General features: G+C 42.6%; 1 protein-coding gene across 1 annotated transcript; it reads left to right on the top strand.

Annotated features, from left to right (window-relative positions):
- The first annotated feature begins 109 nt into the window (after positions 1-109).
- LOC119455372 (TRAF3-interacting protein 1) lies at positions 110-19739 on the top strand. Its single transcript, XM_037716762.2, has 15 exons — positions 110-401; positions 490-558; positions 624-672; positions 836-948; positions 1015-1110; positions 1184-1537; positions 1629-1682; positions 2976-3093; positions 3174-3270; positions 6395-6490; positions 12442-12556; positions 14514-14562; positions 15832-15920; positions 17050-17255; positions 19488-19739. The coding sequence occupies exons 1-15, from the start codon at positions 267-269 to the stop codon at positions 19645-19647; spliced, it is 1800 nt and encodes a 599-aa protein (XP_037572690.1). The 5' UTR covers positions 110-266; the 3' UTR covers positions 19648-19739.
- The last annotated feature ends 436 nt before the right edge of the window (positions 19740-20175 follow it).

The following is a 20175-nucleotide window of genomic DNA, read 5'->3' as shown; positions in this document are numbered from 1 at the left end:
CTCCTCTATGCCAATTTATACTTGCATGTTAACATTCATTGTGCATTTACATTCTCCGAGATAAACACCTTTCATTTGTGATTTGTTTACAACGAGATACGAATCTGTGGGTAAAGGTTTCACCGCATTCCGTTGCCATAGAGATGAATCCAAAACTGAAACTACGTTGCCGGATTCCGCGCGTTCCAGTGCCATCAAAGATGTGATAACTTACATTCGCTGAGCTAGCATAACCGCGTGCTAAAGAAAATAAAATTATAAGCACGATGGACGAAGAAGTAAGCGCTAGAGTGATTAAGAAAACGCAAGACCTCTTGGGATCTGTGATAAAAAAGCCACCTCTGCAAGAAAAACTGCTCAAGAAACCGCCTTTCCGATTCCTGCATGACGTTATTCATAACGTAAGCATGCATGAGCATATTTTCATATCGCCGCTCTGCGCACATTGGTGACGTGAGGAAAATTGTTATTTGTGCAATTATACTGCAGGTCATCAAGGCAACCAATTTTTTAGATGGGTTGTACACCCAGGAAGAGCTTACGTCGGAAAATATTAAGGCAAGTTCGGAATTCCTTGTTTTCATATTGACCTGGTCTAAATACTTTCTTTTCCACTGTTTCAGGACAAGGAAGGCAAAATAGCATTTTTACAGAAAGCTATTGATGCTGTGGGTAAGTATACAAAGTGGGCTTACATGCCAAATCAAGTTTCTATATAATTAAATATATCAAGCAATATATATAGCTCTGAAATTAGTTGTATACCTGCTTAATCCATCCGTGCTTCATTATGTTACTTAAGCTCTAGCTTGTCTGATGTTGAACGCTGTACTAGGCATAGTAACGGGGTCGGCGTTGCCTGTTCGACCATCAAAAATAGTCGCTGGGCACGAACCAGACAAAACCAACGAGTTTCTTCAAGCACTTGCAAAGTCAGCAGCCAAAAAGGTGACCACACAAGGCGAAATACTTTAGCTCACAATAGTTATTTATTTTTATATATAAACATTACAGGTGGACTCTAGTGAGGCTGTGAAGAAAGTGCTAGCCGGTGAAAAGCCTCCGGCACCAAGCAAACCTGAGAAAAAAGATACGAACAAAAAGAAAGAGGTGAAAGGACCCTTATTTCAATCAGACCAATATTATAAGCACCCATTTTGAAACATATCTATTTATTTTCCAGACATCAAAGGTATCAAAAAAGTCAGACAGTGAACGAAAATCAAGAAAAACAGCAGGTGAAGCTGACGCAAGTAAAGAAAAGAAGTCAACGTCCTCGGTGCAAAAGGAAAAAAGCTCTTCTAGCAGCAGACCATCTAAATCAAGCAAGACAAGAAGTTCAGGAGAACACAGATCGAAATCTAGAGAGCCTGATGCACGCAAGCTGGCAGAAGCTGTTCCAGAGGATGATGCCATGCAGCAGACCAGCAATGAAAGACCTAAAACTAGCTCAAGAAAAAAATCATCGAAGGAGGTGAAAGAGCCTACTGATGCTGCTGCATCAGAATTGCCCAATGGAATTTCTAAACTTGAACAGGTGTGATATTTCTGTTGATTTGCAATTGACACAATCTCTTTCAATGTGAAATGAACATGTGGGAAAGCCTTTCTCCATGCGCATGTTTCAGGATCAAGTAGTCACGAAGGTAGATAAGACGGACCTGCTGCTACAAGCAACCAGTGTAAGTTGCCATTGTTTAAAATTCACTAATTGCTTTCTGCTATGAATTCATTTCACTTCCTGCAACTAGCCAGAGAACTATATAAACATTCTATCTTGGTACCACAATTGTATATCATAATCTAGACGAATATTGATCACTGATATAACAAAGGAAATCTAAAATGTTTTCTGCTGATACCAGTGTGCAAAGAATACATATGACAGAATACATAGAATCAATATCAGATATAACAAAGGACGGTTTGTGTTTGATGCGACATCATTATAACTAGGGTCCAGTGTATTTGTTTTTTATTTTCCCAGAATTCGGCTTGCTTTTCTCGGTTGATATTTACTCTAAAATTTGTCTTTCGTTTTCGGTGAATATAATTTTCCAAATGAACTTCTACCAAATGTTTTCAACATATCATTTCTTGCATTGCTTGTAAGTTTTTTTCATTGAATATCTGTTTCACTAATTTTCTTGGCTCTGAAACATGCTTTATAACTGCAAATCCTGCCCTTCAACAGTGTAGTTTTATGCAACAGACAGAAGAATAGTTTTCGAGAAGCAGTCTATGGCAATGCCAAATGCCATACGAAAATATGACTATATGTCATTTGGTACTCGAGCACAAATAAAATGACAGTTTATTTGCGACATTATGCTGGTAAAGAGCACCGACAAATATTTAAAGAAATATATATATATATATATATATATATATATATATATTTATACTTAGATACAACTCTGCGTTATCATCAGTGAACTTGTCCAGGTCATCCAGTGCAGTGGCTGCTGTGCAAAAGACGGCAAGGACCTGGGCCAAAGCTCTCTTCCCCCTCTCTGGTTCTTGACTTTGTCACAGCAACAGGCAAAATGAACGAAAATAAGACAAAATGGAATGATATAGCTTGGGCAACAGGCTGACATGTGACGTTAGGCTCCTTGTATTGTAGTGCATGTAGGCTTCCTCACTGCTGTGTTACATCTCTGGTAAATTTGCTCTCACTGACCCTTTTCGGTTAAAACCGAGTTCTGAAAAAAAAATTCAGCAGAAAAATGTTGCGTACATTTGTGTGCGTTAAACTGAGAACACTGAACCCTAGTTACAACAAGGTTTGACTGTATCAAGAAACCTTGCACAGAGGTGATGTACTTGCACCTGATACTGCCCTATGTACAGGTGTTTCAGTCTACATGCAATGGGAATGCACTTGCACAATGTCATTCATAAAAAGAAAAACAAAAAGAAGGAAAAGCGGGTTACCAGTCATGAATACTGGACACTTTCCTAATATTCTACAGCACCATATTCAAGAGGATGAAGTTGAAGTCAAACGTCCACGTAGTACGAAGCGGTCGTCTCACAAGGAACAAACTCCTGAAAGCAGTACTGATGGACAACAGGATAAGCTGCCTACATGTAAGAGAAACTAACAAGCACTGCTTGATGCCGGCTGACAGAAGTTTAAGAATGCTATGGTAATTTTTTCTTTTCTCCAGCAAACAGCCATGAAGTCACATTAGAAGCAGACAACTTATTGGCTCCTCCTGAGCCCGAGAACAACACTATGCAAGAAGTCGAGAGACCAATGTCTCGGTGAGCAATTTGTCACTTTACTTTATAACACGTGCAGTAAATTGATCCCAAGTATAAGTCTGAATTTGAATGGGATTTGTGTAGTCTGCGGATTGTCATAAGTTTAGGTTTCTACTTTCGTGGTTGTTACAGTTGTTGCTTGTTTGTTTACCTTGACTTATGCTATAAGTATGCAGTATCTGGTGCTGTGCTTGTCCAGTGCCTTTATAATGGACTCATCCTTATTTCATCTCTCATCTATTGTTTGAAATTCCCGTCTTGCAGGAATATCAAAGAATTCCTACAATTCCTGACAAGAATTCCTTCCTTTTCCTTATAGCAGGCAGTCTCCTTCACAGGCAGTTCTTTTCTCTATGTTCCCAACTTGTTAGTATGACAATGTTAAAATGAAATGTACATATAACTTCACTTGGATCAACTTCAAGGGACATAGACAGTTGAACATGTCACTGAAGTCTCATTTGCCTAACAAGCATCCTTGAGTCAAAGCCATCAAACAGACTCGTGTAATGCAAAATTAGTTTGCAAAACACAATTATAGCAGTGAATTTTCAATTTCTGTTTTCATAAAAAAATTTTGATAAATATTATTATCAGCTTAGGTAGCTACAGATGTGACAGGCTTCTTCCAACATAAAAGGCTATTTATTCTGTAAATAGCTGGCTACAAGTGTAATAAAAAAGCTTCCACAAATGTGAATGACGAAATATCAAGATAGACTGGTTTAATCTAGATGGTGTCACATCTTGGAAAAGAAATTGCCAATCATCTAGCACATGTTAAACTTGCACAAGGGAATTGACTGGGAGTCATGTTTATGACCTCAGTTAAATTCAAAACAAAATGCATTTTTCCAGAGACTACTCCGTGGCTATTCTGTGCGAATCAGACACCACCCTGTACTTGAAAATTTCTTAATCGTTCAGTCATATTCTCTGCCACGCTCGACTATGTTTCTCTTCCTCTTAAACCCATTATTGGTTTAAGAGGATGTCGTTATGCCACTTTAAGAAAGCAGCTGTTACACATTACATTTTATTCATTCATTCATTTATTTAAGATGAAATCAATGATGTGCACACTCGTTATGAGAAAAATGCTATGCATTCAGTGGTGTTGCGAGTTGCAACAAGCATAAGCACAGTCAGTACATAAAGCAATCATAATTGTAGCAAATTAAGCTTCGACTGTCACTTTCGTACTATTAACAAAGTTCGAAAGACATTAATGTGAACTCCGGCTAACTGCACCGACAACACAGTCAGAGAATTATTTCCATTCTCGTGCTGTTAAGGAAAAAAAAAACACAAAAAGAATACTTATACCTGTTTTGATCAAATCTTAATTCAGTAACATGTCTCCTATACTTATTCTATGTTAAACTAGACGTGGTTTCATTTAGTACATAACAATTCTTGTTAAAGTATACCAAGTTATTCATGATACGTCAAGAAGGTTTTTGTCTTCCTTCGGCGCTTCATTGCATAACACATCACGCATTACTTGACGTGGCCAGCTTCACTGCCTTCACATGATCTGGCTATATTTGATATCTTATGCATACAGCAAGTTTTTGTTTTTTCTGTCGAATATTATGCCTCTCATGTTTCTTTACACTGACAACTGCAGTCTATAGCTTCCTTTCCATCTTTCCTTTTTCTAGACCCTATGTTGCAGCCAGATAAGTCTATCAGTACTGGCAGAATACAGTCGAACATTGACATGAAAATGCCTTCATTATTTTCCATATTCGTTATAAGCATACATGTGTTACATGGTAATATCAGTGAGAAACCCTTCATGTTTACTTTCTTATAGTATTCAACAATTCGCTATATCCATGTTTGTCATATGAAAAGTTGCAATTAACGTCTATTAAATGCAACTGTAATATGTTGCACCAAATAAAGATGTATGCATATTAGAAATAATTCCTTTATATTTGGTAATAACTTTCACTGCTGCCACTTGTAGAATTCAACAAGAAAAAAAATTGAAGGTGAAGAATGTCTAAGAAAAGTCAAGCGTTTTGCCCAACAGGCGAAACATTGATGGCGGTATCAAATTAATTTAGACAGCTTTGTGAAGTAAGATTGGTCGTTTTATCAGGTGCACAAACTGCTGTAAACATTCGCTTACCAACGAAATTAAGAAGCACATTGTCACGCATGCACAGGCAAACACGAATACATATAACGCGATGACCGTTGACATTCGCTATCAGAACGCTGGCACGATAAAGAGCAGCAGCAGCGGCGAGCGATTTCCCCTTCGTGCTGCCTCTCGCTTCAATGCAAACTAGGGCCGGTATTTTGTAGCGATGCCTTTCCGGTAATAATGCCTTTTCGTGCGTATCGCGCTTTGTCAGTGGTCAGAGCGACGGTCCGCTCGCGTTATCAACGGGATCAGCCGGCCGTGAGCGGTGGATGGTAAGACTAGCATAGAATAAGTCATAAGGCATCGCTACAAAATCGCAGCCTAGGTGTGCAAGAACACAGCGCACATGAAGCCACGCTGTCGCTCTACCCTCTGAGCAAACCAGGAGGCTAGGCTAGCAGATCGCAGCACAAGGGCGAAGTTCTCTTTTTGAGAAACCCGTCCTTTTTGTAGATTCGTGCTACATTCAGTTGGATGACAGTTTTCCCTTTCATGACACTTCCTCCACCTTGTGGGATTCTGCAGAACTGATTTGCAGAATATCTCAGAACAGTTTAGCTTTGTTTCAGAATCACACATGCATCAGAGTCACAGCTTAGGACAGACACTTCAGAACAGCAGGCACTTTAAGAAATTGTCAGGAATGACACCTGTCTTGAATAGTTATTATTATGGCGTTAGGAGGCGTTCGCACATTATTTGTGCCATCTAGCCATCACTAAACAAAATATACTGTGGATATATCAGTATATTTTTTAGAGTAGCCACAAGAATGTTGACACTGCAGATTTTTTAAAATCATATAATAAATATTTCTTCTAACTTATGCATAACGCCAATTAGCTTTCTATAATTTATAAAGCTGCATTATATGTTATGATGTATGTCTATGGCAACAAAAATGTCACTGCTGAAACACCCCACATATAAAGTAAATGCAAACCTTTTCTTACTTCATCCCATCAGGTCTACATTGAGGTCGTCACGACCTCGGAGTTCCAGACCAGCGGCACCAAGGATTCGAAAGAGGGAGAATTCAGCCGATAGCACTCCTGCCGCCAGGTACGCACCACACTTCGTGTCACTGAGCTTTTTGTTTCCTTATGTACCACAGCTATCACTTACATCTTTGCCAGGCAAAAGCGCCAATCTTCTCACCACTAGCACCAACCCTGTACCTTTATTCTACTCTCTTTTTCTTAAGTCTGTTTCCTCATTGTGCTAATATGCATTCCTTGTTCTCTCCATCACAGTTTAATTCACTTAACTGATTATTGTGCCCTTAATAAGCAAGCACCTCTTGTTATAAAACATGTGCATATTGACAGACCTGCTACAAAACTAAAGCACTTTATTGACTGCAAGCAAACTGGCATAGCAATTACCCTGCTTGGTCAGAAATTGGTACATGTTGACTTTTGCTTTCATTAAAGGAACTCGTGCAGTAAACTAAACAATCATGAGCTTAATTACTCATTTACATCAAGCTAGCCCAAGCATACATAGAACATTCAAACAGGTACCTAATTTAGGTATCTATATTGTGATGTAGCAGTTAACAGGACCTTTAATACGCCCCAAAGATGTGGCGGATAGATCACGCTCAAGGCACAGATCAATCTGAAGATGACTACCCACAAGCAATGAAGATGAAGAACCCGATGTGATGATGATCATGTGCAGATGATGAAGAAGTGCTTAAGAAATGCCCACAATATTCATATACAGTGTAGACTGCTTATAACGTAAGGCGCCGGAGTCACGAATATCCACACTATAAGCGGTACCACTTTATAACGAAAACAACTATTTTATTGCGATAATCGACCCTCCAGGTGCATTTCTGCCGTCGCTGTCACCGTGCTCTAGGTTCCGTATTTGCTTACTAAATAAATTAACAAGCACGGTGTCATGCGCGCACAAGCAAACATGAGCACATCTCGCTCGTTGACCACGGAAACAAACTGTCAAAACGCTGGAGTGACGGGAGTGCGGCGAGCGAATTGACCTTCGTGCTATCATGCCTCTCACTTCAACGCGACCTATAAGCAGCGAAAACACGGCGCGCGGCGGACTTTCTCCATCGCAGATTGCTTTCAAGATAGGGCCAAGGCGATCGTATCGCCGAAGTGGATCATCGCAAATTACGTCCTGCTTTGGTCCACTGAAACCGCTCCGCATTGCTTTGCTGGCGAAAATTCTCTCCTTCTGTTTGCGCCAGTCCCAAATGCAAGTTTCGGATTCTCCGAATGGCCGTGATGCGGCCCGATTTCCATCCATCTCCGCACACATGATCACTTTCCCTTTAAATGCGGCATCATGATGAACTCGGTACTTCATGCTGATAAAGCAGACACAGAAAACGTGAAGACAGACAGTAGATTATTGCCTAAGCACATGTACTGCAGCACATGGAGGAAGCTATGGTAGCTAGGCTCGAGAATAGCTAGGCTCGACGTGCGTGCGAAGCGGCCATTTTGAAATACCGATGGCTATATGGTAACGCAGATTTAGGCTCGTACTCGATACTAACGTGCACGCAATTCTTGGACCTGTTTTATCGGGAAAAAAATTGCGTGTTAGATTCAAGTAAATACGGTATTTGTGGCTTGAGGGGAGCGTTTGCTGTCTAGGTTGACTGCCAAACTTCCAGGCAGCCGCACTGTAACCAGTATTTCATGTCCCGAAACTGCACTATAAGCGATACGCGTATACATAGAGTGCTATGGGAAAATTAACGGGAGTCTGAAAAGACCGTATTATATCCGGTCCTGCACTATAAGCGATTATGTTATTAGTGGTCTATACTGTACCATTACTTTGGCATCTATAAATGCGATGTGTATGCTTTATAGGATTCACATTACAGTGTAGACCGCTTATAACGTAAGTCGCCGGAGTCGCGAATATCCGCACTATAAGCGGTACCGCATTATAACCAAAGCAACAATTTTCAAGGGCCGCACATATGCAAAACATGTGCACCGAGCCGCCACGCGTATGCGACAGTCGAAGAATGTGGCTAGAATATTTGCATTCAATTTACAGTCGAATCTCGTTAATTCGAACCAAATCGCGCGGCGGCGCCTCCGACCGGCATTGCTCCGGCACCGCCATAGAGTAAAAGCTTAGGAGAGAGCCCTCAATGTCGCGCACGAACAAAAAAAAAAAGAAAGAAAAAGAAAACGCGGCGGAAATTTCACCCTCTCAAATCACAAGGTCGCCGACTCTGCGTTGCGCCGGAACATGCATGTATGTGCCGACGTCTTAGCCACGCTACCGTAGCCACGCGTAGAACATGGTAGTGAACTCTTCTTTCTCCTTTATGCTTCCTCTACTTTCTAGTCACGTGTTGACCTTGCGCGCTGCGGCTACGGTGCAGAGGGAAGCAGCGGCGCTGACCCAGGCTGGCCAACGAAACTGCCCACGCCGGCAAATGCCCGCTTCCCGATAACGGCAGAAAACGAAACTTCAGGTAGCTGGCGCCGGGCCGGCTGTAGCGGCGGCGGGCGCGCACGGTGACAGTCGAAAGTGAGGGAGCTACGAGGGAGGGCAAGGGCAGCCACCGAAGCGGCAGAGTTGCCGAGGCGAAATCCGCTTCCCTGCCGCCCTCCTCGCTCACATTCCACGGTCTCCGCGTGCGCCCTTCGCCGCGCTGTGCCGGCGCCGCCCACTCCCTGAAGTTTCGTTTACTGCTGTTATTGTGAAGCGAGCGTTTCGTTTACTGCCGTTATTGTGAATGTGTTCTTTCCACTGTCCGTCTTTGTTTCCTGCGCTGTTTTACCATTGGAGCAACGTAAACGGATTAAAACTAACAAGTGCAGTACATTCATTAGTGTCACAAGCTAGGCATATGAAGATGATGAATGTGTAGCGCCCACCGACGCTGCAATGCGGGGCGCTTTGGTCGGCGCTCCCAACCGGTGCCTTGGGGCCGACTGTCAAGGAAGTAAACAATAAAAAAGCGCAGCGCGTGCTCGAAGCGCAAGCTCGGCACGCCACAGCGCTCACCGGCAACGGCGCCCACCAGGCCACGGTACGAGCACGCCGGTCACGGTACGAGCATGCCGGCCACGCAGAGCAGTGACACGTCAGCTACTCTCACTCCTCGGATCATGGCCCTGCGCTTAGTGCTGGCTGGCCTGACCCTGGCCTTGATGGTTCGGGCGACCTTTACGAGGACCAGTTTCGGCTCGGGAATGCCGGCAGCCTACGGCGCGCGGCCCCTTACGATGCGGACCGTCAGCTGGCTCTGCTTGAGGGAGCTTTCCACCGGGCGCCCGTGCAGCAGCTAAGCCTCACTAGTCCTACCAACGATCCAGCGCCGTGTTCGATATTGGCAAGCGGCAGCGCCTTAAGTCACCACAGCCGTGGCCTCGTCGTTGAGTGTCCACCTCGGCTGCGGGAGGTCGCGGGTTCGAAACCAGGCTGCCGCCGGTTACCCACCGGAATACAAATCAAGCACAAGCGACCCCCGGCCAGACGCCCGGCTTTCTTCAAGGGTGCTCGCTTGGGAGAAGCTCCGCTAATCCCGCCGTCCCCCTCGGGGGATTAGTTTCGAACAACCCTGCAGCCTCGAAGGTGGTTACATACAACCCAGCCTGCGCAGCTCAAACTCGAGTGATGCATCGATGCGCAGCCCACTGCGTGCGCATTCCCGCACACTGGTAACCCCCTCCCAGGGGTCCACAGCTCTCGTGCCTGTACAAGGACTACACCACAATCACCTGGACTGTCAACGGCCATCTCCTGGAGAACCTCATCGACCGCTCCACCCTAAGCACCGCGAAGAATCACGTCCCAGCTGGAGAGGCTTCCCTCCGACAACGGCAAGTTTGTCTTTGAATGCATGGCTCTATCGACACGCAGGGTCACCAAGGCAACCATCACGCTTGGTTCCATCTTCGAGGACACCTGCACGAGCAACGCCCAGTGCGAGCCTCGCGGGGCCTCGTGCAGTGAGGGCCGCTACCTCTACAAGCCATCCGAGCCCGTGAGCCTTAAGTCCAAGCACCTGACCTGCCGCGCCGCCGCCGGCCTCGGCTAGCTTTGTGACTGTGCTCTCGAGTTTGTCCGCTCGCTGAACAGCAAGACCTGCGACAAGCTACAGACCACTGCCGGTAACGTATCGGACAGCCCTGCAAGGCCAACAGCGAATGCCACACTGCCGGAGCCGCTTGCCTCAAGGACGTCTGCGCATGTGCCAGCAACAGACGCACCTAAGATGCAGGCTAGAGTACAAGGATCCAACTTAGCTTCTCTCACTTCCTTCATCGCCGTTCCGTCTGGGCGGGGGGCCCTGTAGCGCCCACCGACGCTGCAACGCGGGGCGCTTTGGTCGGTGCTCCCAACCGGTGCCTTGGCGCCGATTCTCAAGGAAGTAAACAATAAAGAAGCGCAGTGCGTGCTCGAAGCGCAAGCTCGGCACGCACAGTGTTGTTCTAGGAGCTTGAGACGCTGGTCGTCGCAGCCTCCGCTCAGCTCGCCGCCTTCTGAGTAGGAACGATGGCACGGCTCGTTCGCCGCCGTCACATTAATTCCTACAAATGCTTGTTCTGAATGCGTGTACTTTGAGCTGTGCGCATCACAATGATTACACCATTATCACATTCATCAGTGGCTAGTTAACGTGACTTTCAACAAGTGAGTATCACTTGATAACATCGCATAACATGCTCAAAGTTGGTAAGAAGGATACTGCTGAAGAAGCAGGCAGGAAACATTGTAAACTACCTGCATGGATTGCCTTGCATACCGCTCTGTCAGTGTAAGCTATGGAATTGTCATGTACACAATATATTGACACGTGCACTTGTTTATCTTTCACCGGTGACCGCTTTTCACCGGCTAACCAGTGTTAAATGTTATCGCTCTGCGCAGGACGCGCCTGCATGTATCGGGAAGTTTCTCAAATGTTAGCGATGCTTCTATCTGTTGTCTGTTGTCACCAAACCGACACTTATGTAATCTGATTGTATGAGCGACGCGAATTGTCTAGTACTTTCTGGAAGACACGCGGGCACCAGGGATTACACTAGAACCTTCGATGACTCACGTATAAAAGCCGACGCGTTTCGCCGCTGATCAGATTTCGACGATCGCTGACTGTGTTTGCTGCTATCGTTCTGCTTCGAGTGCAACTTGCTTTTGTGGGCATAGGTTCGCCCAATAAAAAGTCAGTTTTGTCAGTCACAGTTTTACGGCTGTTTTATTCACCGTCACTACTACGTGGCAATATGAACGACACAGGCATCAGATTGGCATAGGGTGCAGAGTAACGAACAGTTTCATAATTAAAGTTGCACTTGCAGCAACATTGACAGGCTGCGAAATGGCATGTTCTTGGGGTGGTTCCATTACAAAGGTAAATCACTGTTCATTAAAATGCGCCCTTTTAGATGCTAACACAAAAGTGCACCTTTGGAGCTCCTATCTAAATAAATAAAGGATTTTGCGTGGTATTAACTGAACTGATTTGAACAAAGTTTATTGCATTTGAAAGTCAAAACTATTATCAAGCAAACTGCTGCAGGAAGCACATTTTTTACTTAAACTATAACTTCTTTTTACCAATATTAACCAAAAAAGAAATAAAACATCAAGTTTACAAGTTTGTAATTCATGTAATACAATAGAGTGGACTGCATATATCAGTATGTTTAAAGTGCCCTGAATTTTGCGCTACGGTTTTATAGAGGTCAAAAGGGTACAGGAGATTTGCAAAACTCACACAAGTATGCTCTGGCTTCATATAAGCTGTAAACAGATTTAGCTTATTGTTTGTTTGAGATGCTGAACTAACAACAGTTTAGATAATTAAAATGCCTGTTTTTAGTGCACAATTACAAAGCCAAAAAATTGGTGCTGAAATTCTTTGTAAAATTTGCCAATTTGTGAATTTTGCCAGGAAGCCAAAGCATGTCAAAAGCACCTTTACTGCAGTGATGTGCATGCACGTGGCTTTGGTCTATATTTTAACATCCACGTTTTAAAGAAATGGGCTTCTATTACAGGGCTCCAACTGCTAAGCCAGTTGAAAACGTAATCCTGGATACAAGTGATGACAAAAATGAAGATGACAAAGATGAGGAATTTGTGATTACTGAGGTCACAACACAACCTGTCCCTGTAAGCAAAATATTTTTTGCAACAAACTAGATTTAGTGCGCCCTTGTCTTGTTTCATCTTTGGCTGGCTTGAAGCCAAGGGTGCAAACGAAACTTCAGTACAGTCGGACCTGTTATAACAAGGTCGAATCCGACACGTAGATACGTCTGCTATATTGAAGTTAATTTTAAGCATAAATTCAATTACATAGATAGAGGTAAAAACATTCTTTACATTTACTTCATTATATGGCAGATCAGTTCTGTGGAAGCCTGCGAAGTCGAGGAAAGTTATGAAAGGGAAAATGGTCATCCATCCTGCTGTATCACAAAGTTATACAAAGAAAACCCATATCTGAGAAACCTTTCTGGGTTTTCTTTGATGGCTCATGCTACAATTAGGAGGACGACAATTTCTGTCTTCTTCGTTATATTTGATAACTTATTATATCCTTGTTCGTGTTATTGAGGTTCAGCTGCTTTAGCTTCCAGTGTGCTGAAAATACACTAAAAAGGAATATTAATAAAACTATAATCAAATCAAATTAAAAGGAAGCTTTTAGCTTGGGGGGCTCCTATCTAAATACATTGAAAAGAAGAAATCGTTTTTCTCGGAAACCACTGCACCAAATTTGATGGTTTGTTGCATTTAATAGAAAAAGTTAAGCTCTAGTGACTGTTGGAAGCAGATTATTTATTTAGGCCGTCGATTTTGTAATAAAACTTGAAATCGCAAATTTTCTGAAAATGAAGCTATCGTCTTTACAACTGTATAACTCAGCAATGAAAAACAAAACCACAAGTATATAAATTGCATCTAATAAGTACATCTAAAGCGGACAAAATTGATGTGTTATACATGGCTCTTAAATGCACCACTAATATGTGAGTAGGACTTTTGCTAAACCACCTAAGATGTTAAGTATTATATCAAATTTGTCCACTTTGGATGTTCTAACGGATGCAGTTTACAGAGCTGTGATATCTGTTCTTGGTACAGAGTTACGAAATTTTAAACTTCGTGTTTTTAGGATTTTTATTTTATTTAATTTTTTTTCAAATTTACCAATTTCAAACTTCCGCTTCCAACAGTCACTAGAATGGTATTTCCTCTCTCAAATGCAACAAGTTTCATCAAAATCGGTCTAGAGGTAATCTCAGAAAAGCATTTCTGCATTGTGCACATATTTTAATAGGTGGCATCAGAGTTAGGCCCAAGCTTAAGGTTCCACTTGAGTTGTATTAGTAAAATACCTCTCCTCAAAAGAGAATGTAAATTATTCCGACTATGAAACAAGGCCTGGTAAGTGAGGTCCAGGACAGGCAAAAAATTAAACACGGGGAGAAATGTTGGCTACAGTTTCTGCGCCAGCTTTCCACGCCATCGTGGATTTTGACAGCACCTACTCTGGCCTAGTTAGGTGTTTATCAATAAAGAAGAACCTCCATTGTATTTCTAAATAAACCAGAGAATGAACCTCTAGCTTTAAGAGCTCTAGCTTTAAGAAGTTTTAAGAAATTTTCCAGCTCTAACAAAACGGCCCAAGTATTGTGCAATTTGTGACATCACTATGATGTCCTGGCACCAATGTTTTGATTCAAAATGTAAAATAAAACATTTTTTGGCATTTATTTTCTTCAGTCTGTCTACATACCTTGGAGCAGCAACCAAAGCACAGTCGAACTTCATTATAACGTAGTCACATCATACACAAAAATATCTTTGTTATATCCTATAGACTTGTCATAAGCATATATTCATTACACGCCAATCAATGAAAAACATTTTAGATTTACTTTGTTATATCATATAGTTTATTACATGTATATTTTTGTGTGTTACATGTTTGCTATATTGAGGTTCGACTGTATTATGGTCATGCTTGTGTCCTTGGCTGAAGTCTAATCAAGCATGAATCAAAACAGAGCAGAGAGTGAACGTAATGCAATGCACTTATGCAGGCTAATCACTTACGCAGGCTAATCTGAACACTCCAGACACAGAACAGCTTCCAGAATCCGAGCAAGGTAAGTCCACCGATTCACGTCAGGCCAGCAGCAACGCAGCAGATTCAAGGCCAGCAGCAACAAGATTTAACTTTGCCTAAGTTGATTATAAATGACTATTGTAGTATATAGTAATATTAGAGTAATGTTAGAGCAATCATAGCAAAGCTGCAGGGCTGGTACTTGGCTAAATTGTTTATTAATGCTTGGTGGTTGATGGATACTTCACAAATCCCAGCACGTCACCTCAGAGATTTTTGGTGCGCCATGAACACCGCGTAATAGCAGAGATAATACCTAGAAGCTGTGCTAGTTTTTAACATCCTGGGATATTGGTGTCATTTCAGGCAAGATATAATGGTGCTGTTTTTTCCAGTTTTGGTCTCTGAAACGCCTATTTCTGAGACGTGGTTGGGCTGTCGCAGTCAGCACAACCCACATTTTTATACTGAAGTAAGGCAACACAGAATAAGTGTCAAAGCAGAGTAATATCTTAGTGAGGGCTAGTTGGTTCATCTTCAGAACTATACTCAAACAGCACGGCTGTTACAAAGACACACATAGACACAAATACCACAGAACAGCGCTTGTTCTGTGGTATTTGTGTCTATGTGCGTCTTTGTAACAGCCGCGCTGTTTGAGTATAGTCAAGCAGAGGTTTCCGGCAGCCAAGCAGTATCTTGGTTTGAGGTAACTAGCGATTCGTTCTAAATTATTTAAATTACATAGTGGCGCAAGAACACAGCAAATGCAACATGAACCTCTCTTGTATTTGTTCCTATTCCAATACTTTTCCCCTACTGAATGCATCCTGCAAAGTTGCCCTGTACAATACTGCTTGACCTAAAGTCCAAAATAGTACTGGCAAGTTAAGGATAATGCTTGGGTCAGACATTTGCCATGCTGTGAAGACAATTTAGGGCAAGATGTTCCAGTCACACCAAGACATCAAGTTTCGCACTATAGCTGGAAATGCCTTAGTACAGTCGAAACTCTTTACAAAGCATTTGTATTTGACATGAAAATACCTTCATTATATTCAATATTCATTATTGGCATAATTTTGTTACACACTGATAATGACGAGAAACATTTTATATTTACTTTGATATATCCTATAATTTGATATGCTTGTGTTCATTATATTGAGGTTTGACTTTGATGAAATGGCCACTGTATTTTGGCAACTACCTCTTCCCTAACTTGATGTTGACCAGCATACTTGTCAGTTTTAAATGATAGTAATGCTCTCAGAAGCCACTGTCACAGCATGCTCCCTGTTGCTTTCAGGAAGCCTGGTAAAGCAAATCCTTGAAGCAAAGAAAGAGTTGGAACAAGGAAGCCAGCGGCCATCTACAGGCTTTCCGACAGCAGAATCTGTAAGTGCACACCTTTAAAGGGACACTACTGGTGAATATTAAGTCACGCTGAAGACATAGGTTAGTGCCTTAAGGCATCCAAGGCCTTAGTATTGTCAAGAACAGAGCCCTCATCAGCAAGAAAAAGCTAGGCCAGAACTTAGCACTGCTAACTGCAACATTAACTTTCGATGTTGCGCCGAGGTTGTGGTCATCTATTTGTGCTTAAATTTATAGTAGAAGAATTAAAACTTTCCTAGGCTCGTTCCCATGACACTTATCCAGAAAAGTGATACTTTCATAAGTGAAAGTCTCGAAAACTTTCCCTGTACGAAAAAGGCCCCAATAAAAGAAAATACTTTGAAATTCATGATGTCGCATCGGCATATCTGCTCTGAAAATTTGCCCAAAAGTTCAAAAATGACAAAGTAGGCCTTCATTCTCTCCGCTAATTACCCACTGTTTTCCGTCAAATGTACGAAAATAGTGTTTGTACAGAATACTTTAACACACTAACTTATTCAGAGTTATCAGCGTCCTTTTGACTGTGCTGCTTGAAATAAGTTCGATGTCCACCTCTTCTCCCTGCGAAGATTTCTTTGTTCCACAGAGTGGTGATATAGTACTAGTTGCAGAGGATATAGCAGCTGTGCAGGTTACAGTGAGTAGATGGCCGAGAAGCATTGCAGCATGCCAACCACAGCTGCTCTGCATTGTCAGAAGACGGAGACATAGTGGCCTACTCGACTGACCAATAGGCAGGGCTTGGAACAGCCACCGTCAGACTTGACCCGAACAATGAAAACACATCTGTGACGGCTTGACTTCAGTTAACAAACACAGGGTGCAAGAAGAAGCAACATCAAACAGTTTGGAGGGAATTATACTAGCGTGTTCAAGGCACCCAAACCAGAAATCTCAAGCAACTTCTGCGGAAGACACTTAAGGTGTGTTCTGGTTTAATATGATGGTAACTGAATATGAGTGTCTTACATCCGGCCCATATTGAAATGACCCCTGCCAAATGGCACAAGACAGCAGTAACTGCAGATAGCTGGGAGAAGCCTTCATCCTGTAATGGACAATGTAATGTACTTATGATGCCTACGACTTTCGAAATCAGCTACACCAAGGATGTTTTTTGTCACAGGTGATGCCTGGCATTGTTTCCAAAGCGCAAGGGCAGGACAAGATGGACGTGCTCCGACAACACATCCAAGCAGTCAGCCGTGGAGCCCTGCCATTGGGAAAGCTCCTGGACTTACTTTCCGAGGACCTGGACTCCATGAACATGGAGTTGAGTTCGTGGAAGGAGGAGCACACCAAGAATCTACAGGCTTACAGTTCCGAGCAAAGGTAGGACAGAAATTAAGGCACCAATAGTTTGATTGGGACTCGGGGTGTCAAACAAAAAAATCAGTGCAAAGACCATGGAGAGAAAAAAAGAAGGCACAGAACAAGAATGGTATTTGACACCATGTAGAGCAGAAAGCAACAATAAGCAGCAATCTTTCACCTGTCTGGCTAAAGCAGAACACATGGCATTAATGGGTTAAACAAAGAATAGAAGCTGAACAAGTGAGAATGTGCAACTGAAATAGCACACCGGACACATGTGCACAATCACATGCAACCATTCCTGTATAAAATTAGTATTCTTTGTCAGGAGAAGCAAACGTCGCCTCCATCATCAAGGCCACCAATTTCAAGATTTAGTGTGAAGCCTAGCCTTCCGTGCCTTTTTATAAACTCTTGCTTCAGTGCTCGCGAGTGAAACCGTATGGTGAGGTTCTTGTCTGCACCATTACTGGTGGGGAATACAGTGAGCAACTTCGATGTCCATATCAGTGAAAGGACATTAAATTTTGGTCCTAATAATTGCACCGCAATCCTCGCCTTGTGTGCAGGGAATGCCTCTCAGTTCAGCATTATTTATTCTGGACTACTGCTCCCATGTCAGCCATCTTTCGTTTCAAAAATTTGTCAGTGCTCCAGAGACCTGAATTTTCCACTATTATTTCCACTAACTTTATGTAATTATACTGTGCTGTTCCTTAACTACTTGCTCCTTTCTATAATGTTATTACTTTCAGAATACTGAACAAAATAAAGTGAAAGATGCAGTAACGCATGTTTCGAGAACCACTTGTCTGACATGGTACACTTCAATGATTCCTGCTTTGTGTTCGCTTCTTTTTTTCTGACTATCCATACATCACCAAAGTGTGGATTGCATCTGGGCTCTTAGGCCCATTTCACATGGTCCGCCTTTGCTTGCAAGCTTGCATTGTTCCATGTTGCAGGTGCAGCAAAAGTGCCATTGGCCTCTTTGTGCATTCCAATTTTTAATGTTTGGAGGCGCTGAGCTTCCCTGTAAGATCACTAGTGCAGCATGAACAGGAAACACACCTAATCAAAACACAGTGGCAGGTCACTTTTTTCCTCTTTTTTCATAATTGGTTCATGCATGATGAAGTTTTGTGAAAGTAGTTTCTTACTTGTTTTACTTAGAATGAAGTGGACCACGTAAGCTTTAGTCAACGATACTAATCTTCCAATAGGTGCTCACATATGTGAAAACTGCAGTCGCTGACGAATGGGAAGCGTGAATGTTAAGACTGCATGTGCAGTCATTACAGCTCCAAAAGATGCAGTACAAGATTGCACCATGTCAAACAGGTCTTACGGCACAGCCACAGGTTTCCACTTGTGCCATTCGGAACCATGTTTATACGCCCATGCAACCTGTGAATAATGCACAATATTAACTACCTTACTCATACCCTGCTGCCTTTCAATTGTATTGAGTATACGACACACATGCGGTGTGCGGTGAATTATGATAAATTCATTTAGTTGCATGTACTTGAAAACCTGCCTGAACTTTTGAGTGAGAGCTAAAATCCTGCTCCTATGTTGAAAATCTAAACCTGCCAGAGTAACAGAACATGGTCTCCACAGAATCACAATGCAACTTGTCCTCTTGCACAATCAATTTGTTTTATCCACCGTGGTGTGAAAAACTGTGAGGAACAGTGCTATGTAAACTGTGGTCTTAAACGAAACGAGGCAAGATTTAGTAAAACATGTACTAGCATTGGTGATTGCCGAGCTGAGAAATTTCAATTTACTGCTTACATTATTTACTTGTAACTCATTGTCTTCACATGCCTGTCCAGAAATTCTTGTGGAAAAAGAGGTGAGCTTATATGGAAGGCAGACTTGCAATGACCAGTGGTGCGTACTGATGTGTACCTTAATAGAAACATTTCACACACTTAAGCCCATGCATTAAATCACAGGTGATAAGTGTCATATTTCTGCTGCATTTTCATTCTGTGCAGAGGTCTGCTTTTGCATTTCCGTGTTCCTTGCACAGATTAGGCTTCCTGATCCCAGTGTGTAATTGTGGTTATTCCTGGCAGTCATATACAGGGGCACACGGTGCAATTTAGCCACCTTTTGACTTTATTACATGTCAGCTGAGCAGCGTGTCAAGTTTTTTCCTTTAAGGACAAAGTTGATTTTGAAATTGTTTGCCAGTGGACTGAGCAAAGCTGGTTACATATTGATATCTTTCTATTGAAGTGCAACAGACTCAATCCTGGAGCCTCTGAGACAGAACTTGGAAGAACTGGACCAGCGCATCAGTGATGAACTGGAAGAAATCTCGGCAACAAGAGCAGTTATCTTTAGCAATGCTGAACGGTTGGAGAAGATGCTGGCTGCTGCAAACCTTGGTCGCTAAACCTTTCTAATGTTTGACGTTTTTGGCGAGGCTTAGCTTTGCAGATGTTATTTCCTGAGTGGGAACGAAATAAATGCATTAATTGATGTGTTCATTCTGTTCATCATGGTGCAGCGACACAGAGCCATTTCTAACCATTTGGCAGCTCCCAAGATCACGCAGACCTTGCCAGATGAAGTAAGTGCAAGGTGTAGTTTCAGTGCCTATGCAGCAACCTACCTAATGCAGTACACACATTGGAAATGTCCCTGCATCCTCTCCTCACCCTACATTGCCGTCAAGGTTTCAAATCGAGCTGCCAAACCCACACAATCGTTTTTGATGTGACAGCAGTGCTCTGCACCGTTGGCTATGCCGAGTTCATCAGATCTAATGCTCATCTTGTCACCGGTATACAAATGCTTGCAAATAGTTGTATAAAAACCATCATTTCTTCAAATTTAAGAAGCGCCTGATCCTCCCATTTCGGATGTAACAAAGCAACAATGACGGTGGCAAGAGGTGAAGGCAAGAGTTTTGAAGCAGAAG

This window comes from Dermacentor silvarum, chromosome 6, assembly GCF_013339745.2.
Source record: "Dermacentor silvarum isolate Dsil-2018 chromosome 6, BIME_Dsil_1.4, whole genome shotgun sequence".
Lineage (NCBI taxonomy): Eukaryota > Metazoa > Arthropoda > Arachnida > Ixodida > Ixodidae > Dermacentor > Dermacentor silvarum.
The sequence above is the reverse complement of the archived record's forward strand: the minus strand, read 5'-3'. Positions and strand labels throughout refer to the sequence as shown.

Excerpts from the sequence above, each read along its gene's own strand:
- LOC119455372 (XM_037716762.2), top strand. The coding sequence starts at position 267 with ATGGACGAAGAAGTAAGCGCTAGAGTGATTAAGAAAACGCAAGACCTC. Across the intron at positions 1,111-1,183 it reads ATACGAACAAAAAGAAAGAG|ACATCAAAGGTATCAAAAAA; the intron begins GTGAAAGGACCC and ends TTTATTTTCCAG. Across the intron at positions 15,921-17,049 it reads GCTTTCCGACAGCAGAATCT|GTGATGCCTGGCATTGTTTC; the intron begins GTAAGTGCACAC and ends TTTTTGTCACAG.